This window comes from Lolium perenne, chromosome 3 (assembly GCF_019359855.2).
Source record: "Lolium perenne isolate Kyuss_39 chromosome 3, Kyuss_2.0, whole genome shotgun sequence".
NCBI lineage: Eukaryota > Viridiplantae > Streptophyta > Magnoliopsida > Poales > Poaceae > Lolium > Lolium perenne.
In genome coordinates, this window is record NC_067246.2 from 303,475,848 (window position 1) to 303,499,928 (window position 24,081).

A 24,081-nucleotide genomic window follows, 5' to 3' on the forward strand; every position below is an offset into this window, starting at 1 on the left:
GCAATTCAGTGTGTTATAAGTAATGTGGACAATTTGTTTTTCACTTACAAGTGCCTCAACAGTCTCCAACGTAAACTCTAGAGGATAAAGCGAGTCGAGAACTTGGAATTCTTGCTTCGGTATGTGCATGACAACGGTCGTCCAGTGTGTATTGCCAATGTTGAGTGGAAACTAAACCTGCAAAAAATTAGAACATATGAAAAAAATAAGATGTCATTCGGCATGTTTATTAGCAGAATACTATAATATTTTATAACAATCATATATTACGTACCTTCTCACGGACGGTGTATTCCGTCACCACTCTACCGACCGCGCCAGATCTTACCATCGCGCTATCCATGTTCTTGCTGGATTCTTTGGGTTTGTCTCCCGCATTTGCCCGGTCTACTAGAAATTTGGATCTCCATGCTGGACACAAGAATTGATCATCCCCAACACGGAGTTCCAAATGCCCTATGTAAGCATCTATGACCTGCGAATAATAGAATGACATTTTATGTTAATAACATACATGTAAATATTAAATGTATGGAATAGACGTGTTCTATGCACTTACATCATCTGAAAGCCATCTTTCATCGATAACAACGCGTAGACGTTCAGCGTTAAATTCATCACCCCTGGCACTCCGGTAAACATTCTTTTTTTGTGTGTTGCTCTGAGCGAGATGCAAGCTCGAGGAAGACTATAGCTGCATCTACTAGTTCAGGCGTCAACTCACATGATGCATCCAGTTTTGCATTTGTATCTGCTCCAGGTTTGTCATCGAAATTCAGAGCTGCATGCATACGAAAAGGATTAGCAAATACAACATTTCTTATAGAGAATATGAAAAATAACGGGAAAAATAAACTACCTTTTGTGGATGAACCACGGACTTGACGCTTGGTGCGTCTGTCTAGAGCATAGGGAGATTGAAATTTTTTAGGAATTGTTCGCTTCCTCTTCCCAGCCAACTCATGTTCCTTTGATTTAGATATGAACTTGCTAATAGTTACTGCGTCAAGATCAATTTCTGAATCTGATGTCACCGGATCAGCATTTTCAATGATGAACGGATTATCCGGTGTGCTACCAACATCGCCAAATGGCTTTTCTGGTGGAGTACCATTCAGTCCACTAGCCTTGGCAGGTGTGCCCATAACATCATTTGTATTCTTTGCAGTACCATTCTTAGCAGCCTCCTTTAAGTTTTTTTTCCAATTTATCAACTTCATCAGCCAGGTTCATGTCAATGATATGAACTGAATTTCCACCTCCTGCTGAATCGCTCTCTTCCTTGTACATGAACTCTTTTTTATCACGAGGCCCGTTCCGGAAAGAGTTGACATCTTCCTGGTCCTCCATGTTACTGGAAACCGGTGCGGCTGCCGGTTTGTAAGTCACGCCTTCCTTATTAAACATCTCCAATGTTCTCTGCAACACAAAAATATATAAGTTCATGAACGATTGCATTTTCAATAACAAAAGAAAATGACACAACAATTAGGCGTTTCACCTGAGCACATAAGGCAGGGATGGTAGCCAACATCTTCTGCACTTGTGCATCAAGGTAACCCATTAAACGATTTATCAGAATTTCCGTCTGACCGTTATCACTGGGTTTTGGAGCCTGTTTCTTTTTTGGAACAACACTCGCGGGCTTGGCGTTATTCTGAGGAGCAGCCACAGGATCTGGCACAACTGGCTCCATCAACCGATACTCTTCTGTGATATTTTCATCAATCTGCATGTTATGTAATGCAAGAGTTAAGTACTACAGTTTTGAATTGAGTATTTACAAAATTAAGTGTGCCTACTCGTAACACTGAAATTAGTACCTTCACGTTACCACGACCTCGACCATTCTCATAGTCAAAATTGTCTCTCCGCGTGGCAGCTGCTTCATTCCAGTTCCTCATTAGAGGGCGCATGGACAGTTTAGGATTAAATGCACAGTCGCCTTCTAGCGGCTGACATTTTTCCCAGTACAAGTACTGCATGTAAACAAAGGAGAGTAAATTAATTATCTATACGTGAAAAATGCAGTGAGATGTACTATGCACAACACTCCGACATAAGACCATACATACCTGCAACATTCCTAAGTTCCCTTTTGGCCACTGACGGATTTGTCTACCTTTTCTTACCAGCCTAATGCTATCCAACAGAACCCTAAGAGTGAATGCATTCCAATTGATTTTTGATATTTGGTTCACATCTTCTACTAGTGCATAGAACTTGTGTGGAACAATCTTCATCACCATAGGCGCAAGTACTGTTCCTAGAAGCACTAGCACTACCCTCCTCAGGAAGTCATCATCGGTAAGTTTACTTTTAATGATGTCGTCAATTAATTCGTCGATAATGATGTTACCGGTTGATTTGCTTATGAACTGTGGTGGGATGCGATGCTTCACGTCTTCACCTTCCTCGGTAAGTATTTCCCCAGCTGAAAAACCTTCATTAACCAGACCAAGGAGACACTCAACATCGACAAAACCAAGAGACACCGCGCCATTGTTCTCTCCTATTTCGAATGTACCAGTGGCAGGGTCAAAAACATCAAGCATGAACCTGGAACAAAAATGAACATGATTCAATAAGTACTATGCTAAAATAATCCACGAAATACAAATGACATATGAACATGTGATGAAATATTACGTAATATACATGTGAGAAGGTGTACCTGATCAATATTGTACGCATCTTCACAGAAGGAATCATCATCATACTTCTTAAATTAGTTAGAGCTAGTCTAGCACGTTGATCCACGGTAAGACGGGCCATGAGCCTACACCATTTTTCGATGTTGCAGCAAATTTCACCCCTAAGCTCGTCCATTCTATCAAGGAAAAACAATATATTAAGAAAGTAATATGTCACGTACGAAAAACTAAATTAAATGTGCAAGAGGGAGACTTCAATACAACATGATTTTACATACAATGTGTGAGATGACATGATTTTACCTACGCTGTGTGAGATGACATGCTTTCAACAGACAAATCATGGTGAAATTTTATACAAAAAAATTGAGAGCAAACATCTGCCCTATATATGAAACCCCTCAATAAAATTTACATCTTACAAACCGATACTTGCAATGTTTGCTATTTTCATGTTACAAGAGCGATGCATATATAGGCGAACTACTGAGAAAGGCTCGACTGGATCCGACGTACTCGGGCATGAAGTCACGTTAAATTTTACTTAACCTAAACGAATTGACTACAGGTGTGCACATGCATGCACGAAACAAGCACAACAACTCGATCCAAGTCCTAATCAGAGTCAACACTTAAGAAAATTATTCTAACAACTGCAAATAGACTCTAGAGGAGCGGCGACTCTAAACTATACAAATATTAGTTGCTTCATACGATGTAGATACGAAGGTCTTGATGTGTACTTACTTGACGAGGCAGTGTTGGAACCGTCTTGGTGTCTGTCACCGATGAGATCTACGTGACGGTGTTGGGCCTGGGTACGGCGGTCTCAGGTGAGGGTGCCTTGCAGATGGCGGCGGTGGCGGGGATGAGAGCCTTGGAGACGGAGGAGGCGAGAAGAATAGAGAGGGCGACTGCGCGGGCGGTGGCGGTGGCGGCGGCTCTAGCTAGGGTTTGCACGATCTCAATGACGGCATCACGAACACCTTTTTATAGGCCGACGACGTCGTCCGTCATTTCCGGAACATGCCATGCGCAAACCATTCACGATAAGATCGTGGCGCACGTGAAGATCGTAATGGTGCGTTTCCATCCGCCGTTTCGGGTTGGGCCTTTTTCTAATTACATTTTTTCACTTTCATTATTGTTGCATATGGCATTTTGGTCCAACGAAATTAAACAACAAAATTAGAATCTATACTTATCATGAACAATGTTGATATGTAAATTTGGACAACATTAATAATTTTTTTAATTATTTCGTCCATAATTGTCTACACTTAGGCCATGGTAGACCCATTTTGACCCTAAAACCCTTGTATCGGCACCCCCCAACCATGGGATCACCATGAATGTAAAAACCAACCTAGAAAAAGCAATGCAAGAAGGGTGGGGCACACCACCATGGACAAGTGTGCCAAATATTGGCCCCATCCAAGGTGGTTGGGTATGTTTTAGGCCATGGTAGACCCATTTTGACCCTAAAACCGTTGTATCGGCACCCCCCAACCATGGGATCACCATGAATGTAAAAACCAACCTAGAAAAAGCAATGCAAGAAGGGTGGGGCACACCACCATGGACAAGTGTGCCAAATATTGGCCCCATCCAAGGTGGTTCGGTGTGTTTTAGGCCAGGGTAGACCCATTTTGACCCTAAAACCCTTGTATCGGCACCCCCAACCATGGGATCACCATGAATGTAAAAACCAACCTAGAAAAAGCAATGCAAGAAGGGTGGGGCACACCACCATGGACAAGTGTGCCAAATATTGGCCCCATCCAAGGTGGTTGGGTCTGTTTTAGGGCAGGGTAGACCAATTTTTACCCTAAAACCCTAGTATCGGCACCCCCCAACCATGGGATCACCATGAATGTAAAAACCAACCTAGAAAAAGCAATGCAAGAAAGGTGGGGCACACCACCATGGACAAGTGTCCCAAATATTGGCCCCATCCAAGGTGGTTGGGTATGTTTTAGGCCAGGGTAGACCCATTTTGACCCTAAAACCCTTGTATCGGCACCCCCAACCATGGGATCACCATGAATGTAAAAACCAACCTAGAAAAAGCAATGCAAGAAGGGTGGGGCACAACACCATGGACAAGTGTGCCAAATAGTGGCCCCATCCAAGGTGGTTGGGTATGTTTTAGGCCAGGGTAGACCCATTTTGACCCTAAAACCCTTGTATCGGCACCCCCCAACCATGGGATCACCATGAATGTAAAAACCAACCTAGAAAAAGCAATGCAAGAAGGGTGGGGCTCACCACCATGGACAAGTGTGCCAAATATTGGCCCCATCCAAGGTGGTTGGGTATGTTTTAGGCCAGGGTAGACCCATTTTGACCCTAAAACCCTTGTATCGGCACCTCCCAACCATGGGATCACCATGAATGTAAAAACCAACCTAGAAAAAGAAATGCAAGAAGGGTGGGGCACACCACCATGGACAAGTGTGCCAAATATTGGCCCCATCCAAGGTGGTTGGGTATGTTTTAGGCCAGGGTAGACACATTTTGACCCTAAGACCCTAGTATCGGCACCTCCCAACCATGGGATCACCATGAATGTAAAAACCAACCTAGAAAAAGCAATGCAAGAAGGGTGGGGCACACCACCATGGACAAGTGTGCCAAATATTGGCCTCATCCAAGGTGGTTGGGTATGTTCTAGGCCAGGGTAGACCCATTTGACCCTAAAACCCTTGTATCGGCACCTCCCAACCATGGGATCACCATGAATGTAAAAACCAACCTAGAAAAAGCAATGAAAAAAGGGTGGGGCACACCACCATGGACAAGTGTGCCAAATATTGGCCCCATCCAAGGTGGTTGGGTATGTTTTAGGCCAGGGTAGACCCATTTTGACCCTAAAACCCTTGTATCGGCACCCCCAACCATGGGATCACCATGAATGTAAAAACCAACCTAGAAAAAGCAATGCAAGAAGGGTGGGGCACATGACCATGGACAAGTGTGCCAAATATTGGCCCCATCCAAGGTGGTTGGGTATGTTTTAGGCCAGGGTAGACCCATTTTGACCCTAAAACCCTTGTATCGGCACCTCCCAACCAAGGAGCATCCATTAGTAATTAAAAAATATTCAAAATGAAAAAAAAAATCGTCACATTCCATGTTTTCTTGTGTTACATACAATGTGATAGAAATTTGAGGTGATTTGGAGGAGGTACAAAAATCACTTGCTTTAAAATGGGGCTAAATGTTAGACCTAACAGTCCGTCGTAGAGCAAATGATTTTTTTCGACCATCTCTAGTTCATCCTATTTTTTGTATGCTCCCATGCATGTAATATAAAGTATTATTGAAAAAACATTTAAAATAAAGTTTATAATTTTATTTCAATCACTCTACTTTCAAGTATATATTTTGATAAAGGACAATTCTAAAACAAATTAATGAAAACATACAAGGTTGGGTTGATCTGCCAACCTTCAATGCATCTTTTGTACATTTTCTGTATATGAACTTTTTACAAATTCGATTATTTAAATTCACATATGAAATATCAGATACAAATAACATATGAAATTGCTACTCTGTTTTATTCTCATGACATTGGTGCTTGCTATTCTCATCACATAGCGGCTTTCTATTCATTCATGTAACTTATCTACTATGTTTTTAAAACTATTGAAAACATTATGACAGAGATCAAATTGGTACATAAGTCAATATTACTGAACTATCAAATTTTCAAACAAGCAAAATTTTAGAATTACCATTTCCTTGCAAACAAGATAATATTTCTGGACTACCATTTTTCCAACACAACATGCATGGTAGATAAAAAGGCTGACAATACTTTGTAGCCATCCATAACTTCACTTATCTTATAACAAAGTGAAGAACCAGCAAAAGCAAACACAGTGTGCTACATACCATCTAGCACACTGGTACAATGCATACATAGCTACCATAGCTAAAGTTCACATGCCTAGCAAGTCCATACATAGTTACCGCACCATAACAGAAGGTGCACACATAAACTAGCAGTTCTTAATAACATACATTCCTTAACATCATCATAACTACTGATGATGTACTTCTCCAGTAACTTTTTCAGACATTCAGTCAATCCTGACCATAGTACTCCAGTACTTTCCTCAGGGCAGCATGGTTCGCCTTGTCGCGGAGATCCTTCGGGTGCACCTCCTTCACATGGCTAACAAGTCCTTCACGCAGACCATCCCTAGGAACCTGCTTGGAGGGATGGAACTTGCAGTAGTACCTCCCATCAGGTTTCATGTAAGCACTGATTCCCTCAGCCCAGATCTTCTCCTCCACCTTCTTCTCATATGACAGCACATTGTACTTGCTGACTTCATTATCAGATGAAGCATCTGAGTTGTACTGCAAAACAACAATATCACAATCATATGTCACAACTATTGTACAACAATGAGTTCAATAAACTTGTCAACCATGCACAATCAATATTGAGAATGCTATCTTACCGACACGGCGTCCCCGGACTCAACCTCGGAGGAAATGTAGGACTGGCCAGAGTCCTCCGAGTCATCCAACTCCTCAAACTTCCTCTTGCGGACAGAGGAGGTCTCACCAACCTAATAAGAATAAATTTAAAAACAATGTTCATATATACAGATTTCACATTGCCCAATTTAAAAAAAATAAGTGGGAAAACTAAGAAAATAATAAACTCAATGATGCATTATTATAAATTAAAGAGTACACATTGCAATTAATTGTACAATGTTTATCGAATGGATAATGCTAGTACAAAACTCTGGGAACTAATAACTCAGCATATTTACAGTTTACAGTACCATATACAGGTGCTATCATTTCATTTCAATTAATATACTAGGAGGGAGCAAATTATTATGTCAATCTAAATTGCAATCATGGCAGCATAATACATATACTACAAATCCTTATTGCAATCATTACAATAATAGGCCAGTAACATTATATTTCTCCTCCTATGTTAAGGTGAAACATAATTCTATCAACCTATCATTAATATTGATCTTAATATCATAGAGTAATTATAGACAATATTATGTTTCACCTTAACATAATAATGCTCTTAAAAGTAAATTTCATAGAGTAAACAGAGTCAAGATTCTATTGCAATCATTACTACATTATAGGTGCTTCAAAGAAATGGAGCACATTCTAAATTACAACTATACTTTCAAAACATGACAACTATAGCTATACAAAGCATGTTAAATATTACTACATAAAGCATGTTTAATACAGGTGGAATTAATAGATTACAACACATTCTGAAAAAGGAAATATCTTATGCACAAATGGGAATGCCCCTGGAGCAGCAGTACCATAAATTTAATAAGCAATAATTATCACCATAAGATGTTAAATAAACAGCATTTAGGGGTTTTTAGCTTCTAACACCCAGAAGTGGTGGTCCTGCCAAATCATACCATTTCAAATAATAGGTACACATGCTATTATTCATACTGTGGTGATGTACAATTATAGTAACTACACATTTTCCCATAGCAGGGAACACATTATTATGTCAATGTTGTTGCCATCATAGCAAGATAACACTCCTGGAGCACAACAGCATTACCATAGATTTACAAATCAATGTGAATCCCTAAAGCAATTATGCAATCATGTAATAAAAAACATAGTAATGAAGCTCTGTAGCAAACAATTGATGCTAATACTAACAAATAAATTGTGCACACAGTAATCAAACCAGATAAATTGTGCACACGGTATATAAATTGGTTCTGTTGCTTCCTAGCCTTAGGCGCCTTTTTGTATATTTGTGTTGCGTTTTTTAGCTAGACCTTGTGTAACTTGCCAGGCGGGCAAGAGATACTTGTTGTATGGTTTCGTTATCCCGTGGTAATGAAATCCGATCCATCTGGATCGTTTGGAAAAAGATCCATTTGGTCCACAGTAAGCCCTAATCACAAATCATATGATTCGTCTATTCTTCGGTTTCATCCAACCCTAATCACCATCAAATAAGGGAAAATAAGCTGAGTAGTTGAGAGGATACCACATACCAGAGGGTCTTCCACCGTTGGCTGCACATTCAGATCTGGCAACATCAGCTCGCCGCCGAATCCGTGCTCCTGCTCATCCGCCGCCGTCAGCACCAAGCCTCCGCCCGACGCGGCCGCACCACGACGGCTCCATCCACCCGACACCACATCTGGCACCGCCACGCCGGTGTTCTTGACTAAGGCAGCGGCGGCCGACCTCGCGGTGGAGCTGCTACCCTACATCGGCCTCCGATTCGACGGAAATCCGCGGAGAAGAAGGGATTAGAGAGAAGAGAACTGGCAGTGGAGACGGAGTGGAGAAGACGAAGTGGCCGAGGGAGAGGGTTTTCTCCGTACCTGATTTGGGGGGGAAATGGTGGGGCGAGGGAGGCGGAGCAGCCGACGAAGGTTTTATATGTCCCTTCCGTTTCGGTACACGCACGTGACTTCGCCACGTACACGACGGTTCACAGAATACGTACAGCACAGTCGCGGGCCATACGGGCCAGTACAGGGCTTTTACGTATCTGTCAGAAACGTGAAATGACGAAACTAACCCTGAATCCGAACAAGTATCGCGCGATCTCAACCGTTCATGTGTTTTGACGATTCCACTTTTCCTCTGGGGGGGGAGCACCGGAGCAGAAGCGTTTACTAAGTCTTGCAGTCTCTCCGGCCTTAAGAACTCATTGTTAAATAAATCAACTATCCCGCCCTATATATTTGTCATGGATTTACGTAAAATATAGGCTAAAATGTTTCTAGCTTCATTAAACCCGTGACAAGTATTTAGAGGCGAATGGGCACATTTTAGTCTATGCTTCTTATAAATCTGCGAGAAGTATTTAGGGCCAGAGGCGGTACAAAAATAAGTCTTACTACCTCCTATCTAGTTTAATCGGTCGCGAAGTTATTCACAACATGCATGTACCAGTAGCGTGGTGCTGTGTTAATTAAACCCGATCGGAGGGAGTAGCTCTTCATCCGTGATTTACCTTTAGCTTGTCGAGCAGAATGGCTCTTGTAATTTGCCACTATAAGCGCGAGGTTCAAGCCGGCAACAGTCGCATGTAAGGCGCCTCTAACTCCAACGCGAGGACAACAAGTCGAACGTGCTCCACTTTGGTTGACAAGGAGCGGCCAAGGAGAAGTGGCGAGAAAGGCAAGCGCGGCTTTGATGGCGCGGACAAGGTGACCGTCCGAAAAAGGATTAGGGTAACCGACTAGGTGGCTGCGCATTAATTCGGATAATTTGAGGAGGGTGGAGAGGGGTGACCCGAAAGCCTGCTATTTCTCTTTTCTCCGAGGGGGTTTTGGTGAAAGGACAAATCCTACGTGGAACTACTCGGACTCTTTTGTATGAAAACTGCAACAGGTGAAAACAAGTTCGTGTACTGGGTCGCTGCCGCAAATTGCATGTTTTTTTATATGAGCTTGGTCAAGTTCTTAAATATTAGTCTTAGCTCGTAAGCTTGTTATCATCCGTACGTGATTTACCTTCAGCTTGTCGCTCGGGAAGAATGGCTCTTGTAATTTGCCACTGCAAGCGCGACGTTGGCGAGCTGGCAACGGTCGCAGCTAAGGCACCTCTAGCTTCACGCGAGGACAACACGTCGATTGGGCTCTGGGATTACGTGCGCCTGCTGCATCCACATACACTCCCTGTACATCTCGTTCGATACGTACCATGTTTTCTGTTCCAAGTAACGCAGGGAATATGTGCGGCGTCGACTGTCTGAAAACGGACGCCGGGTGGGTTTCAGTTCCTGGGTACCTATCAGCTGGAGAGTTTGACTTGATTTATTTTTCCGAAACACGCTTCTCTGTCTGACTGAATGGATACAGTTGTTGTTTCCTGTCCATGTCGAAGCTTCTGATGTCTAAGTTGCCATGAAGCTACTGTGTCCTCGAAATGTTTGCGCTTCCCTTTTGTTTGTTTGCTCCTGCTTGGGTAAATCCGTAATGGGTTGACCATATTGGCAATAATTTCGCTCTGACGTTTTAAAAGATTGGGGGAATGTTCTCCGGTCTTCTTTAATCGAGAGAGACGCGCAATTTGCTGAGTTGAAAATGTCACGATGGCGTACGTCTGTGGGCCTCCATTGTGTTTTTTTTAGAGAAGAAGACATCCTTGCGCTTGTAACGATATTTGTGGCCGCTGTTGTGTTTGGGTAGTTGTGTCTGAACCCTGAAGACTGACGAAAGAACGCATAGTCAGCGAGGAGTCTAGCAAAAGTTTTTGGAAAAAGTCTATTCTAAACCTTGAACTCGTAGAGGTTCGGCGAATCAAACCCCCACGTCCAAATCCCTGTCGTTTGCACCCTAAACTAACAAATCCCGGTCCAAATCTAACCCTGAGACGAAAGCCAAACGGGGATCAATGACGTGGCAATTAAAGGCTGGGACTGTCGCTGTGGGAGGCGCGGGGGTGAATAAAAGACCGGGCCGGCCCAGTGCAGCCCATCAGTCCACTTCGACGTCTCCGCTTCCCCTGGCTCTCCACCTTCTGTATGGCGACGAGAATGGCGACCGGCGGGTGATCGGCGGCGGTGGAACGAAACTGAGGGTGCGGCGACGCGACGGCGAAGCGGGTAAGCATCTGCACCTTTACCCGCATCAAGTGTTCTATTTGTGGCACTGCAGGACACAACAAGTCAGGTTGTGGTGGAAATCCTGAGAAAGGCAAGAAAAAGAATGCACATCTTACAAAAACCAGCAAAAATCGTCAGGTATTCTTGCTCTGTCCAGTACCATTCTTGTTCTGTTTACATAATTCCTATCTGTTGACATCAAATTGTTTCAGGCATCTACTCAAGGATCACAAGGATCACAAGCTCCAACTGCTCAAGCACAAGGATCACAAGCTCCAACTGCTCAAGCACAGAGATCACAAGCTCCAAGTGCTGAATCAACCAGATGAAGAGGAACTACAGAAGCAACCAGAGGAAGAGGAACTGCTCAAGCAACCAGAGGAAGAGCAACCTTTAAGCCTCCAAGATCTGCTCCAGTTAGTTCTTCTACAGCAAGGACAGGATCTGGTGCAAAAAGGGGTAGAAGAACAGCTGCATCTTCCCTGCCTCTTTACTCCTATTTCACCTGCAGTGGAAACTACTAGCCAGCAGTAGCTACTTCTCATGTTGCAATGTTTAGACACACTGTCATGTAATATTGCAAACATTACTGCCTAGCTATTTACTTTTGGTATGGACTAGAACAATGTAAGGTTTAGGATGAATTGCTGGTACCATCTTTTGGTATGGAACAGAACAATCTATATTGCTGTCAATGCAATGCAACAGCTTTTGGTATGCTATTTCTACCTATATTGCTGTCAATGCAATGCACCAACTTTTGGTATGCTTTTTCTGCCTATATTGCAGTCAACCAAATGCACAAGCTTTTGCTATGCTATTTCTGTCTATAATGCAGTGACATTCAGTTCATAACTTGGTTCATCAGAACAAATATAACATACATACAAATTACTTAACATACATACATTACTTAACTCAACTGAAATGCTCTAAAACATAGCCACAACTAGTACATAATATTCAGTCAACCAGTACACATTACAATTACTAGGTTCGATTTGTTGTTCATAGCAACTACGAACTTGCCCACTAGAACATCATCAGCAACATTACATAGAAATTTTTCACTGAATGAACACTTTGCTTGCGAACTAAACCTAACACAAATACAAGAAACGGAAACACCACATTCTTGTATTTCTTCTTCATTGCAGCTAGCTCTGAATTATTCTGCTTCAACTGATCTAGCAGATCAAGAACCATGTCATCTCTTCCACTCCGGTCTTCAAATCCAGAAGAAACATTCCCATCCCCACACAACCTCCAAACTTCATCTCTCAGAACTCCAATGAGTTCACTGAAAAACTGCGGCAAAGGCGGGTCATGCCACTCAACATAGCCACAACCACCTTGCTGTTCAATTCAAAGAACCCAAATCAATGGCAGACAGGAGGAGAACATAGCAGAAAAGAGAGAATAGAGATGAGATTCGAACTGACCATGGCATCCAGCCATCCACACACGCATAGTACCTCCTGCCTGGGTTCTGAAAGCTCCAGGAGATCCATCTGGGAGCCTTCCTCGGCGGATTGCAGCGGCAGAGCTTCGTAGGCTCGTACGCCATGGCGCTCTCACGGTACGCCATCGACGACCTCGATTCCGTCCCTCTCCTTCTTCCGCTGGCTCTACGAAAGCCAGGAGCAGAATCGGCCGAAGCCCACGACATTGTCCTTCCCTTGCTCGCCGCAGTGGACCGCCGCCTGAATCGCCTGAAATTCTCTCCGCCTCTCGACGAATCCTAATTTTATTCCCCACTTTCCTCTGTCTCGCTTCCAACCCGCGCGCCCGTTAAGTAATCGCTCGGAATCGCTCACTAACTGGCCCACCACTTACAGAAATCCCAGCCAATATTTGCCACGTCAGCATTTTACTTGCTAAACCAGCGTCAAGGTTCAGATTAGACCGGGATTTGTTAGTTCAGGGTGAAAAAACGACAGGGATTTGGAACGTGGGGGTTTGATTCGCCGAACCTCTACAAGTTCAAGGTTTAGAATAGACTTTTTCCAAAGTTTTTTGTTTTTGAGACAAAGGAGTCTAGCAGTTACATTTATGTGGCCTGCCTGAGAACAAAGCCCAGACCTAACATGCGGCTGTTCATTCGGGGCTAGTAAACAATGAAACTATGTGGGCCTGGCCTGCTTAGTTAAGGCCTACTATCTTTTCTCTAGCGTCGCGTGCGAAGTGAGAGTCTCGCGGCAAAGACACGGGCGAGGACAGCATCCCTGTGCCACGCCGCCGCCACCCCCGCTGGCAACTCGCCGTCACCGCTTCTCCGGCGAGAACCCCGACCTCGGCTCGCAGTTCCTATCCGTCTCTCCGGCGTCTGCCGTCTGGCATTCCCCACCTCCCCTAGACCTTGGTTCCTTACTCCCTAGCCCTAGGCCCTAGGCGAGAGCAGGGACAGCCCAGCGCAGCGCATCGACACGATTTCCCCGCCGTCGCCGCATCGACGAACCAAGACTACGACTGCGGACCGCTCCCCTCCCCCCGCCGGCTGCTCCGCCCTCGCCCCTCCCTCAGCTTGCTATCTCGGGCCACCGCTCCTCTGCTCCCGCTCGGTCGCTCCTGGCTCTGGCTGGACCGCTAGGCAGTGCTCGGCCGCCGCGGTACCGCCGGACGCCAGCCGGTGTCCGCCTTCAGCAGCTCTTCCCGCCGGCCGCCACTTCATGTCTGCCTCCTATGCAGGTCTGATCCCCGCTGACCGGCTCCCCTCAAAATCACCGCAGATATGTGAAGGGGAATTGCCGCTATTCTCTACGTTTCTGTTAAAATTGTTCCTATTCTTTGTGCTACTGTTAAAATGACATGTGCATTGGTTCAATTGGTAGTTTGACGTCTGTAGAAATGAATAGGATTATCCCCGCAAGAAAATGAAGAGGATAAGATGTCACATATATGTTTGAATGTTTCTGTTGTGTAGAAATGAATAGCAAAAACCAAATTTCTGCACTTCTCGAGAAATGAAAAGGAGTTGGTAAGACTTGATCTCCAACTTAAAATCTTTATTGATGATATGAGGAAAAATGATAGGTTCAAATGTTTCAATCATCTCGGTGAGCTCTTTATTTTGCTTGAACTTCAATGTTGATAGTTGAGTGGCTATATATTTTACAGTTAGCAAACTTTTATCACAATTGGAGGAGCACCATTTGTTTTTTGAGGTGTGCCCACCCTCAAGTTTTTTCCTGTGTCTGCCTAGTACTCAAATGTAGAGGTTATTATTGATAGATTCAATTGTAGATAGATGCTCCAATGAATTGATTTTTGATAGAATTGATTGTTGATAGATACTCAAAATGTCCAAAGTGAACGAAGATGATATTATCGATACTTCCATAGCCATGCAAGGTGTAAGCCCGAGAAATTGAGGTATGTAGGCTTCTTTTATGCAACATTCAGAGTTAATTGCACTTTCTGTTATGTCCATAAGACAATAATGCTATCGTTATATTCAATACTAATATGTTTGCATGTGTTATTTGTGTCACATTTTTGTATGAAGGTGGGCCACCCTGCTTCAAAATCCTTGATCCGCCATGAAACTGGTAAGTGCCAACTCTGTCTCTTTCTGTCGTCAAACCCCAATCACCTGATGTGAACGCTGGTGTCTCATAACAGACCTGCTTGGCCTCTCCCGGCGGCGGCGGCGGTTACCATGCACCAGCGAGCCACTTGCTGGAGCTGGAAGGGCTTCGCCTCCTGCTCGACTGCCCCGTCGATCTCTCGTGCCTCGCTGCATTTGCCCCGGTGCCCCTCGACGCGGGATCCGGTGATGCAGGGGACCTCATCTGCGCAGTGCCGTACTACTGGTCACCAGCGGTGGCTGCAGCTGCCAAAGCAGGTGGCGTGGATGCCGTGCTCGTGTCATCTGCCACGGGGATGCTTGGGCTACCCTTCCTCACCCGGCTCCCCAGCTTCGCGAACACAAAGGTGCGTCCCCCATCTTTGCTGGACTGCTACTCTCTAGGGTGCAAACTGGCACTTGTTTGGTCTGCAGCTTGTGTTCGGAGTTTGAACGGTTGTTTCTTTCCTAGTGACGAGGGGTTGCATGATTGAAACAGTTGCCAGTGCATGATTTTCCATTATTCACTAATCAATAGCTATTCAGATCATCTTTAAGAAGCCTGCCGAATGCAGAATCGAATAATCTGAAGACATATAAGCTAGATCGTTGTTTCTCCTTCAGTTTTTTTGCTCATAATTAAGATTTATAACAGGGTCAGAACAACTGGACTTGTTTTTTTTTCTTGATTTTTGTAAAGAAGTCCAGTCATGTATGAATACAGAGGCGTGGTCGATGGCTTTTACTCATGATTGCAGATAACTTACATCCTTATGTTATGTCCCTTGAAGACAAAATGGAATTTAGTGGTCGGTATATTTGGGATTTTTTCCCCCTAAAACAAGAATGGAAAACTTTGCTCAAATATGAATACCGACGGATCAAAATATATGATGTTAGCTGTAAAATTTTCTTTCGGATGAAACCCCACCTCCCTAGGTAGGCACTAGAGCCCAATATGAAATATAGTGTGTGGTTACTGACTGTTGTTCATGGTAGGTTTATGTTACAGAGGTAGCTTCAAAGATTGGAAAGCTAATGATGGCGGAGCTGGTGGAGATGCACTCTCAGTTTGTAAGCTTCTATGGACCTGATATGGATGGGATACCCAAGTGGATGGAAGGGGAGAAACAAAGTAAACTCATGTCAATGTTGCAGAAGATAGGGATTGAAGATGAGCGGAATGATTTATCTCCTCTAATGCCTCTGTACAGGTACATTTTTTTGATAAGCGACATATGTGCTGAATTGCATCATCTGGCATCTGTTATATACAGTATTTTAGTTGTGCAGCAATCTATCTGAAAGCTTAAAAACATGTTCAGCTTTCCTTGACCTTTAGATATAGTTCCCAGCTGTTAGTTAAAGTTGGTTAATCTTCAGGTTGTGATAGAAGCATATAGTATCAAACCATCTGATAAGCTGGACAATATTATCTGCAAAATGTCATTTTAGATTTTGATTTCAATTAAATGATGTTCCTGAATAAAAAAGTCACATGAAAACAGTTACATCTTATTATTCAAGGGCAACTTAGTTCTATACAAAATTGCGTCTTAGTTTTTGGCTTATCCTCAAATTCTAAAGTTGACAACAGTCAATTTCTGATAGTTTACTAGCCAGGTAGCAAATATGGAATTTTAATGGATACCAAAATTTATTTGTAACTATATGGTAAGTTGTAACATGGATACTTTATGTAAACTAAGAATTACTTGAAATCCATGAATGACTCTGAAATTTGAAGTCGCCTCTGATAGGACAATTATTTTTTTCAAGAAAACGCAAAGGACTCTTTGCGTTTCATTTCATTGAATAGAAAGAGAAGTTGTTTACAAGCCTCCTAGGAGGTGGGCTACAGGTTTGGAACAAAAAAAGCCTAGTGAACGTCCCAGGTTGTTGGCAACACAACACCAAGGCCTATGGCACCCGCTTGCGCCCAAAGCACAGCTTCGTCCTTGACTTTGCACATCAGGTCGTCGACTGAGGGCCGTCCTCTTTCGAAGACACAATCGTTTCTGTGCTTCCATAGCATCCATGGCATGAGTAGCGCAGCAGACCCCAGGCCCTTGCGAGAGGCTTCGGAGCCGCATGCATTACGCCGTCAAGCCAAGTGAAGATGGACTCGTCCGCGTCCTCAGGTGTTCGGCATGGAATGCGCAACCAGGCCAGGGTCTCATGCCATATCTGCTTGGCGAAGGGGCACTCGATGATGGCGCATAGTCTCGTGCTCCTGGTCGCATATCAGACATTATTTGACTGATAACATATTACATCCCTAGTAGTAGTAATCAATCTCAGTGTTAGACCAGTCGTCTTGGTTATAACTGACGATCCACATGCTTCCATATGCTTACTATCTCACTTGCATGCAAATAGAGCCGATTATATTTCAGTTACTCCCTCCGGTTCAAAATAATTTCCCAAATACAGATATATCTAGACATGTTTTAGTGTGTAGATACATTCATTTTTAAACAAGTATTTTGAACCGGAGGGAGTATTATAAGAAAGTATGTGAGGTTGGACCATATGGTTGCCATTCAGTTCAGTTATATGACTGCATAGAAGATTCACTACTTCATAATGACATCAATATTCATGACACTCTCCTAGACTTTTATCGTCCTGCTTTTCTTCTCTTAACTGGGGTACACCTATTTGGCAGTGCAGCAAACATAGAAGAATGCATGCAGAAAATCCAGCCTATCAAATACGGTCAGGAGGTTTGCTTCAATGGCATGTTGATGCTGAAAGCCTCTAGTTCTGGCCTGGAGCTTGGCAATTGTGCCTGGTCATTAGAAGGTCCAAGAGCAAGTATTACCTACTTGCCAAGCACAGTGTTTGTGTCAGCCCATGCCTTAGATTGTGACTATAACTCGCTGAAGGAAAATGATGTTATTTTGTTTTCGGATTTCTCATCCTTTAATGTCATGGATGAGGATGATGAGAATCTGGGTGAGAATGCAATGCTTTGTGATGACTCAGTGTCAAGGTATGCTAGTTTGTTTCACTTCTGTTTCTTATGACTTGCATATGTGTTAATAATAACCTTCTCTGCATTTCTTTTGCATCGAATGTTACTTCAAATCTTCAAGGGATGATGGTGTTGGTGAGGATGAAAACGTCCAGACCCTGTGTAAGAATGATGACATTGCAGAGGAGATTGAGAGAATCAGCTTCATATGTTCATCTATAATAGATGCGATAAAATCTGGAGGTTCTGTTTTAGTACCAATAGAACGACTTGGTGTTATTCTCTTAATCTTGGAGCTTATGTCAGAAACTCTACATTCTTTCGACGTGAAGGTAATTGCAGTCATTAACCCCTTGTAATCATATAGCGGATTCATTGTTTAAAATAGTATCATCATATATTTGTATTCTGCATGCTTAATGCCCTCTGTCCATGTTTACCTCAATTAAAGCGGGACTAGTTAAATATTGTTAAAATATGTTTGTACTCTGTTTAATGCACTTTGTGAGCACCAGCATATACTTTGTTTAGGATATGCATGGTTTCGCTAATGTTAAATGTCAAGTTGACAATGCCTGACTCACATTCAACTGGCTGTTTGATAATTGGCATTAAAAAGAGGATTTAGAGATGCATGTGGTACAACGGGTGTTTAATTCTACAGTGTAGTCATATTAAATATTGAGCTCCTTCTTTAGTTCTACAACATGAAGCAATAGGCCCATTCCAAATCACTATATTTTCTCTGTATATCACCCATTTGTTTTCCCTCATGTTTTTCATCTGTTGTTTTGGTCTGACATTTTGTTCCTGTTTGAGTCAGGTACCTATATTTATCATTTCTGGTGCAGCAGAAAAAATGATTGCCTTTACCAATGCTGTGCCAGAATGGCTATGCAAGCCACGCCAAGAAAAGGTCAGTCCCTTCTCACTATGCTAGTCTTGGAGTCTTGCCATATGAACTTAACATGGTCTTACTGGAACTTTGTTTATCCTGCAGCTATTCTCAGGAGAGGCATTATTTGGCCATGTGGAGCTTTTGAAGGAAGGGAAGTTATTTATGTTCCCTCATCTATACTCAAAGGGCATGCTGTAAGAAGTTTATCAAAAATTTGTCTGTTAGTTTTTACCACTATACAAAATTATACATGATAGGTAACCTTAAGATCGTTTTGTTTAGGACCAAAACTGTTACTTGTTCTTGTATTCTACATTTCTACTCTCCTTATAGAAGCTAGGTACTGCCTGTTTCTTATTTTGGTTGTATGTTAATTTACACAGGCCCAACAATATTTGATTGTTATGTATAGCATCGTTTATGGAACATTTCATGTTCTGTATTCAAATATGAGCTCACTTGAACAGTTGGACTTCAGTTACTTTTGATCTGCTGTTCCTTTTTTTTTTCTGCTGTGTAACAACACTCGAATCATGTCAGGGCAGCATGGAAGGAGCCTTGCATTGTATTTTGTCCAGACTTGAGCCTCAGGCATGGCACAGTCGTCCATTTGCTTCGTCGGTGGCATGCAGATAAACGAAATCTTCTTATTTTGGAAGTAAACAAGTGTCTAATCTTTGTATCAAACCTAGCATAGTTTGACTGCACTGTAATGCTAATTTCATAATTATTTTATCTGCAGCAAGGAGTTGATAATGAGTTAGCTCTTAAGCCTTTCATGCCTGTCTCAATCCAGATCCTCGAGTGTTCTTTCCTTTCTGGAATAAAGTATGCTGCAATGTCGAAGCTTATGCTTTCTAATTCATATTACCAAAGCAGAACATGTATATGAAAAACTTGACTTTCTTGTTGACAGGGCGTGGAAAGTTAATCCATTACTGACAGTTCTCAAACCGAAGCTTATTCTGGTATGCTATTGCTTATTTTTCTTGCATCCATCCAGTGGAGCTACTCTTCTCCAAGCCAGCGATTAGTTAGTTATGCTTTACTTCCCTGTGCAGTTTCCTGAAGAAATGAAGTTACGGTGCCCACTGAAGGAGGGCGCTCCATGGCCATGCCTGTATTACTCCAAGGGCAAGACCATCGAGGTCCCGAACACACGAGAAGAATTCGAGGTGCGACTCGCAGCCAACGTGGCCCTTAGGTTGCAGCCTAGGCAGCTGGACGGGACTGTTGCTGTCGCTAGGTTGAGAGCAAAGCTCCATCTCAGCAACGGACAGTATATGCTGGTTGCTCCCAAGGATCAGTCTGATGACCAAACGAAGCGGCCGTTGATGCACTGGGGAGCTGTTGATGCAGGCCATGTTTTGTCGGCGTTGCGAGAGAAGGGGATGTCATGTGCTTTTTCTGTAGATGATGTTGGTTTGGTAGGTTCTGAGCGCTCTATTTTGGTTACTAGTCCGGGAGATGCTCTGGTGAAGATAACGTCTGAAAAAACCGTTATTTACTGCGATGATGAAGGAACAAGCAAGCAAATTTATGATGCTCTCGGTAGCGTTTGTAATGGAATCTAATTACGTGCTACTATATGATTATGAAAAGGATAGATGTGGAATGTTATGATCTGGTTTTCGCAGAGAAATTGATGGGGATTGGAATGGTCTGTTGGAAATGTAAGACCAACTAAGTTGAACAGTGATAATCCCTCAAACAAAAAGTTAGTTGGTCTGACGAAACACGCTTCTGACTGTCTGAAAACACAGTTGTGTTTTCTGTCCTTGTGGAAGCTTCTGATGGTGATGGGTGAGTTGCCATGGAGCTACCGTATTCTCGAAATGTTTTGTTTGTCCCTTTTGTTTGTTAACTCTTACCTGCTTGGATGAATCAGCATATTGGTTGACCCTATCGGCAAGAATTCTTGGCTATGTTTTAAAGATGTGATTTTCTTCCTTCGCCGTCTTTAATCGAAAGAGACGCTGAATTTTTTGAATTTGGAAATGTTAAGATGGCATACATCTATGGCGGACATTGTTTTTTCTTACAGCAAAACACTTCTTCACTAGCTGAAATCTGTGGTTAATCTAAAAAAGCATGTTTTGTTAGCTTACAATTATGATTATCACTGCAAGAGGGCATGACATACCGCGGCAGCTTGTCTGGACGGCAAATCAGGAGTTAAAACTTGTAATATCTAACTCATCGTACTCTGTCATCCTTTTATATTTTCTAAAAATAGCTTGCACATTAGCACTCCATCCCGGACGGGGCTTTGCCTGTGCCCGCCTCGTGCGGCCATCCGTGCGGCATCGCCCTTGGACGGCATCCAGCGGCTCCGACTCCCGTACCCTCAGCTCAGGATTTTTCGGAAAAAAAAAATGAAAAAAAGGACGACGCAGCCGCCGTCCGTATGCTCTCCTGTACACGAATCCTTCCGTAATACAAGCACAGCAACAAAAGTAAACAGAAAATACGAGATCACTGATCCCATCTTGCGGGAAGACATCCACAGGCAAATTCCAATTGAACAGCGCAGGAATCGTACACAGACTCCAATTGAACGAAGCAGCAATCAGCTGTAGTCGCTGATAAATTATTCAAGTAATCATGGGCATTATGATGGGATTAATGTCGATGAATTTCATGGACAGTACGAGAGCGCCTCCTTAGTTGGGGGGCTCGCCGCCACGGCCAGGCAGCGCCTCACTGCCGCGAGAGTAGTCCGACCTCCGCTAACCCCAGTCGACCCTTGTCCTGCATCTTGCACTGTCGTCTGATGAGACCACCTGGGCCACAGATAGCTGGTAGGAGGAGCTCATCGCAAGGGGATGCGGTTGCCAGGAACGGGCGCCGGCGCCGCAGCGACAGAGCCGTGGTCTCGCTCGAGGCTCCAAAGCTTTGACCCCGAGGTGGAGGGCGGAGCGGAGAGATACTTCGTCGACGGCGGGGCATGGCCCAACGTCTGGCCGGAGGGACAGGGGCATGGCCAAAGGTCTGGCTGGACGGCTGAGCTTCTACTGCTTCAGCTCGAGTTCAGACCGGGGAAGAACATACGGATGGGGATAGATGAGCAAGCGTATACAAGAGAACATACGGGTGGGATCGTGTCGTCTTTTGTTTTGTTTTTTTTCGAAAAATCCTGAGCTGAGGGTACGGGAGTCGGAGCCGCTGGATGCCGTCCAAGCGCGATGCCGCACGGATGACCACACGAGGCGGGCACAGGCAAGCCCCGTCCCTCCATCCCCTAGCCAACCTCCTGAAATTCCTAACTTTATGCTGTCAAATATCAATAGATCTGGTAAAGCCACCATGCTTGGCCCAGGCTTTGGCAACAATAGTAGTACTGAAATTTCAGAGATCCTGGCTATGATTTTCTTAGGCATATGTAAGAATTGCACTGTGTAGACTCCAAGATTCATCGAAGCAAATTTACATCTGATCCAGGTGTACGAGAGACGAAAAGCACGAACACAAGCTCCATAAAAAGTCGCAAAAAAGATATAGAAACCACAAGGAATCTCTGAACGTTGGGCACACGACACGATTGAGCATAGATGCATAAAAAGGAGAGGTATGCTTCTTCAGTTAGTTGCAGCGGCGGCAGCGGCGGCGTGAGACATCATCGCCATGGCAAACTCAACGAGCTTGCCGACTTCCGGCATGACCGGCTCGACCGCGTCCAAGGCGCCGAAGCTGTCCGCCCACGCGGCCAAGAGCGGAGTCGTGGCAGGGTCGAAGGTTTTGACGCCCTTCACCGCGTCGCCCACGTGAACCCAAGGGAGGAGGCCGCCGAGCATGAGGTCCACGTACCCAGCACTGTCACCACCGAAGAATGGTTTGCCCTTGGAGCACTCCTTCAGGGCTCCCTCCAGGGTCTCCACCGCGGCGGCCGCCTGCTTCGCTCCCTCCGCCTTCTCCTCCTCCGTCTTGCCGCTCGACGCCTGGCTCGACGCTTTCAGGAGCTGCAAGTTATGCACAAAACCGCGCCGATGAAACCATTAACAAGACGCTCAAAATACCCAGACACAACGTATATCGGCCGACGTGAGATCTACATATCCTATAAAGAAATATACCTTGTCGTCAATGTATGCGGCCCAGAAGCGAGCAACGGCACGGTCATGGGGATCCGCCGGGAGAAGAGAAGGGCCGATGCCGGCGAAGGCCTCGTCGATGTATTGCAGGATCACCGACGACTCGCAGACGGGCTTGCCGTTGTGGATCAGCACCGGCACCTTGGTGTGGACGGGGTTGGACTTGAGGAGCAGCTCGCTCTTGCTCTTGAGGTCCTCCTCGACGTACTCGTAGCTCACGCCCTTAAGGCTGAGCGCCAGCCGCACTCGCAGGACGAACGGGCTTGCCCACATGCCGAGCAGCTTCACTTCGCCGTTTCCTCCTCCGGCCATTGCTGGTGTCTTGTTCAGTTTTTTTTTGAAGTTTTCTTGTGTTGCCGCCTTGTTGGTGTTTGGCTGTAAGGGATAGAGGGGACGAGGGGTATATATAGATCGACTACACGCACAGAGAATTTTAATGTTCATCTTCTAACCGGTGCGATTCTACAATTTGATTGGTTGTAGGCAAAGAATTTTAATCTCGTTTTTTCTGATTGATTATGTCTTGCTATCAAGTACGCCATCCATTTTGCCGTATCGGTGCTTCTTTGACTTGGACGAATATGAGCATATCCGTGCCAACAACCCTTCGAATTTGTTTATTACACTGATAAATTTCATGCTCATCTTCTAACCACATGCCAGAGCTGAAAATAGGCCACAGATAAATCAGTCAATGTCACTAAATTTCTAGTGGATACTACAACATGGGAGGTTTGACATTTCCCTCCGGAAGCCATTAACGTCAGTGTCATCAGCGTGACATTTGTATTTTCAGGCTTGGAGAACAAGTTTCATAGCACTATTTAATTCAACATAAGCTGGTCATCCGGTGGAACGGCAGTATAGTGATGTCATAGCTTAGAAGATAGTATGTGAATGAACTGATTAGTGGCTTGCATGATGATCGATTCAAAGTCAACTTGCAGCGGTGGACACGAACTAATATTATCCGGATTAGGCTACATTTTAGGATTGCGTTGACCAAACATTTAGTTCACTCTTATTCTGCATCCGTCCAACTCGTTATATGATTATCGTCTTTTCACGCAAGAAATAGAACGCAAGAGAAAATGCATATAATATATATAATGTTTAGTGCTTCCAATTTGGGTGCTCTAGTGGGACTAATGCACAATTAGACTACTAATAAAGTCATGAAGAATTCTGAATTTATTCATAACAGCGGAACATGATGTATATACCACACTACACGTCTAAGATCCAAATTCATGACAGTAGGTCTACTAGTTCAATGTAATTATCGAACTTGGCA

General features: G+C 44.0%; 2 protein-coding genes across 2 annotated transcripts; one reads left to right on the forward strand and one right to left on the reverse strand.

The window, feature by feature from the left end:
• Nucleotides 1-13,446: 13,446 nt before the first annotated feature.
• Nucleotides 13,447-20,432, forward strand: LOC127345281 (uncharacterized). Its single transcript, XM_051371724.2, has 13 exons — nucleotides 13,447-13,944; nucleotides 14,547-14,628; nucleotides 14,762-14,804; nucleotides 14,878-15,189; nucleotides 15,821-16,035; nucleotides 17,490-17,816; nucleotides 17,920-18,130; nucleotides 18,622-18,714; nucleotides 18,799-18,890; nucleotides 19,237-19,354; nucleotides 19,439-19,524; nucleotides 19,613-19,664; nucleotides 19,758-20,432. The coding sequence occupies exons 3-13, from the start codon at nucleotides 14,796-14,798 to the stop codon at nucleotides 20,268-20,270; spliced, it is 2,028 nt and encodes a 675-aa protein (XP_051227684.1). The 5' UTR covers nucleotides 13,447-13,944; nucleotides 14,547-14,628; nucleotides 14,762-14,795; the 3' UTR covers nucleotides 20,271-20,432.
• A 1,645-nt stretch (nucleotides 20,433-22,077) lies between these two features.
• LOC127345282 (probable glutathione S-transferase GSTU6) lies at nucleotides 22,078-23,174 on the reverse strand. Its single transcript, XM_051371725.2, has 2 exons — nucleotides 22,770-23,174; nucleotides 22,078-22,655 (listed from the first exon to the last, which is right to left on the reverse strand). The coding sequence occupies exons 1-2, from the start codon at nucleotides 23,097-23,099 to the stop codon at nucleotides 22,275-22,277; spliced, it is 711 nt and encodes a 236-aa protein (XP_051227685.1). The 5' UTR covers nucleotides 23,100-23,174; the 3' UTR covers nucleotides 22,078-22,274.
• Between the last annotated feature and the right edge of the window lie 907 nt (nucleotides 23,175-24,081).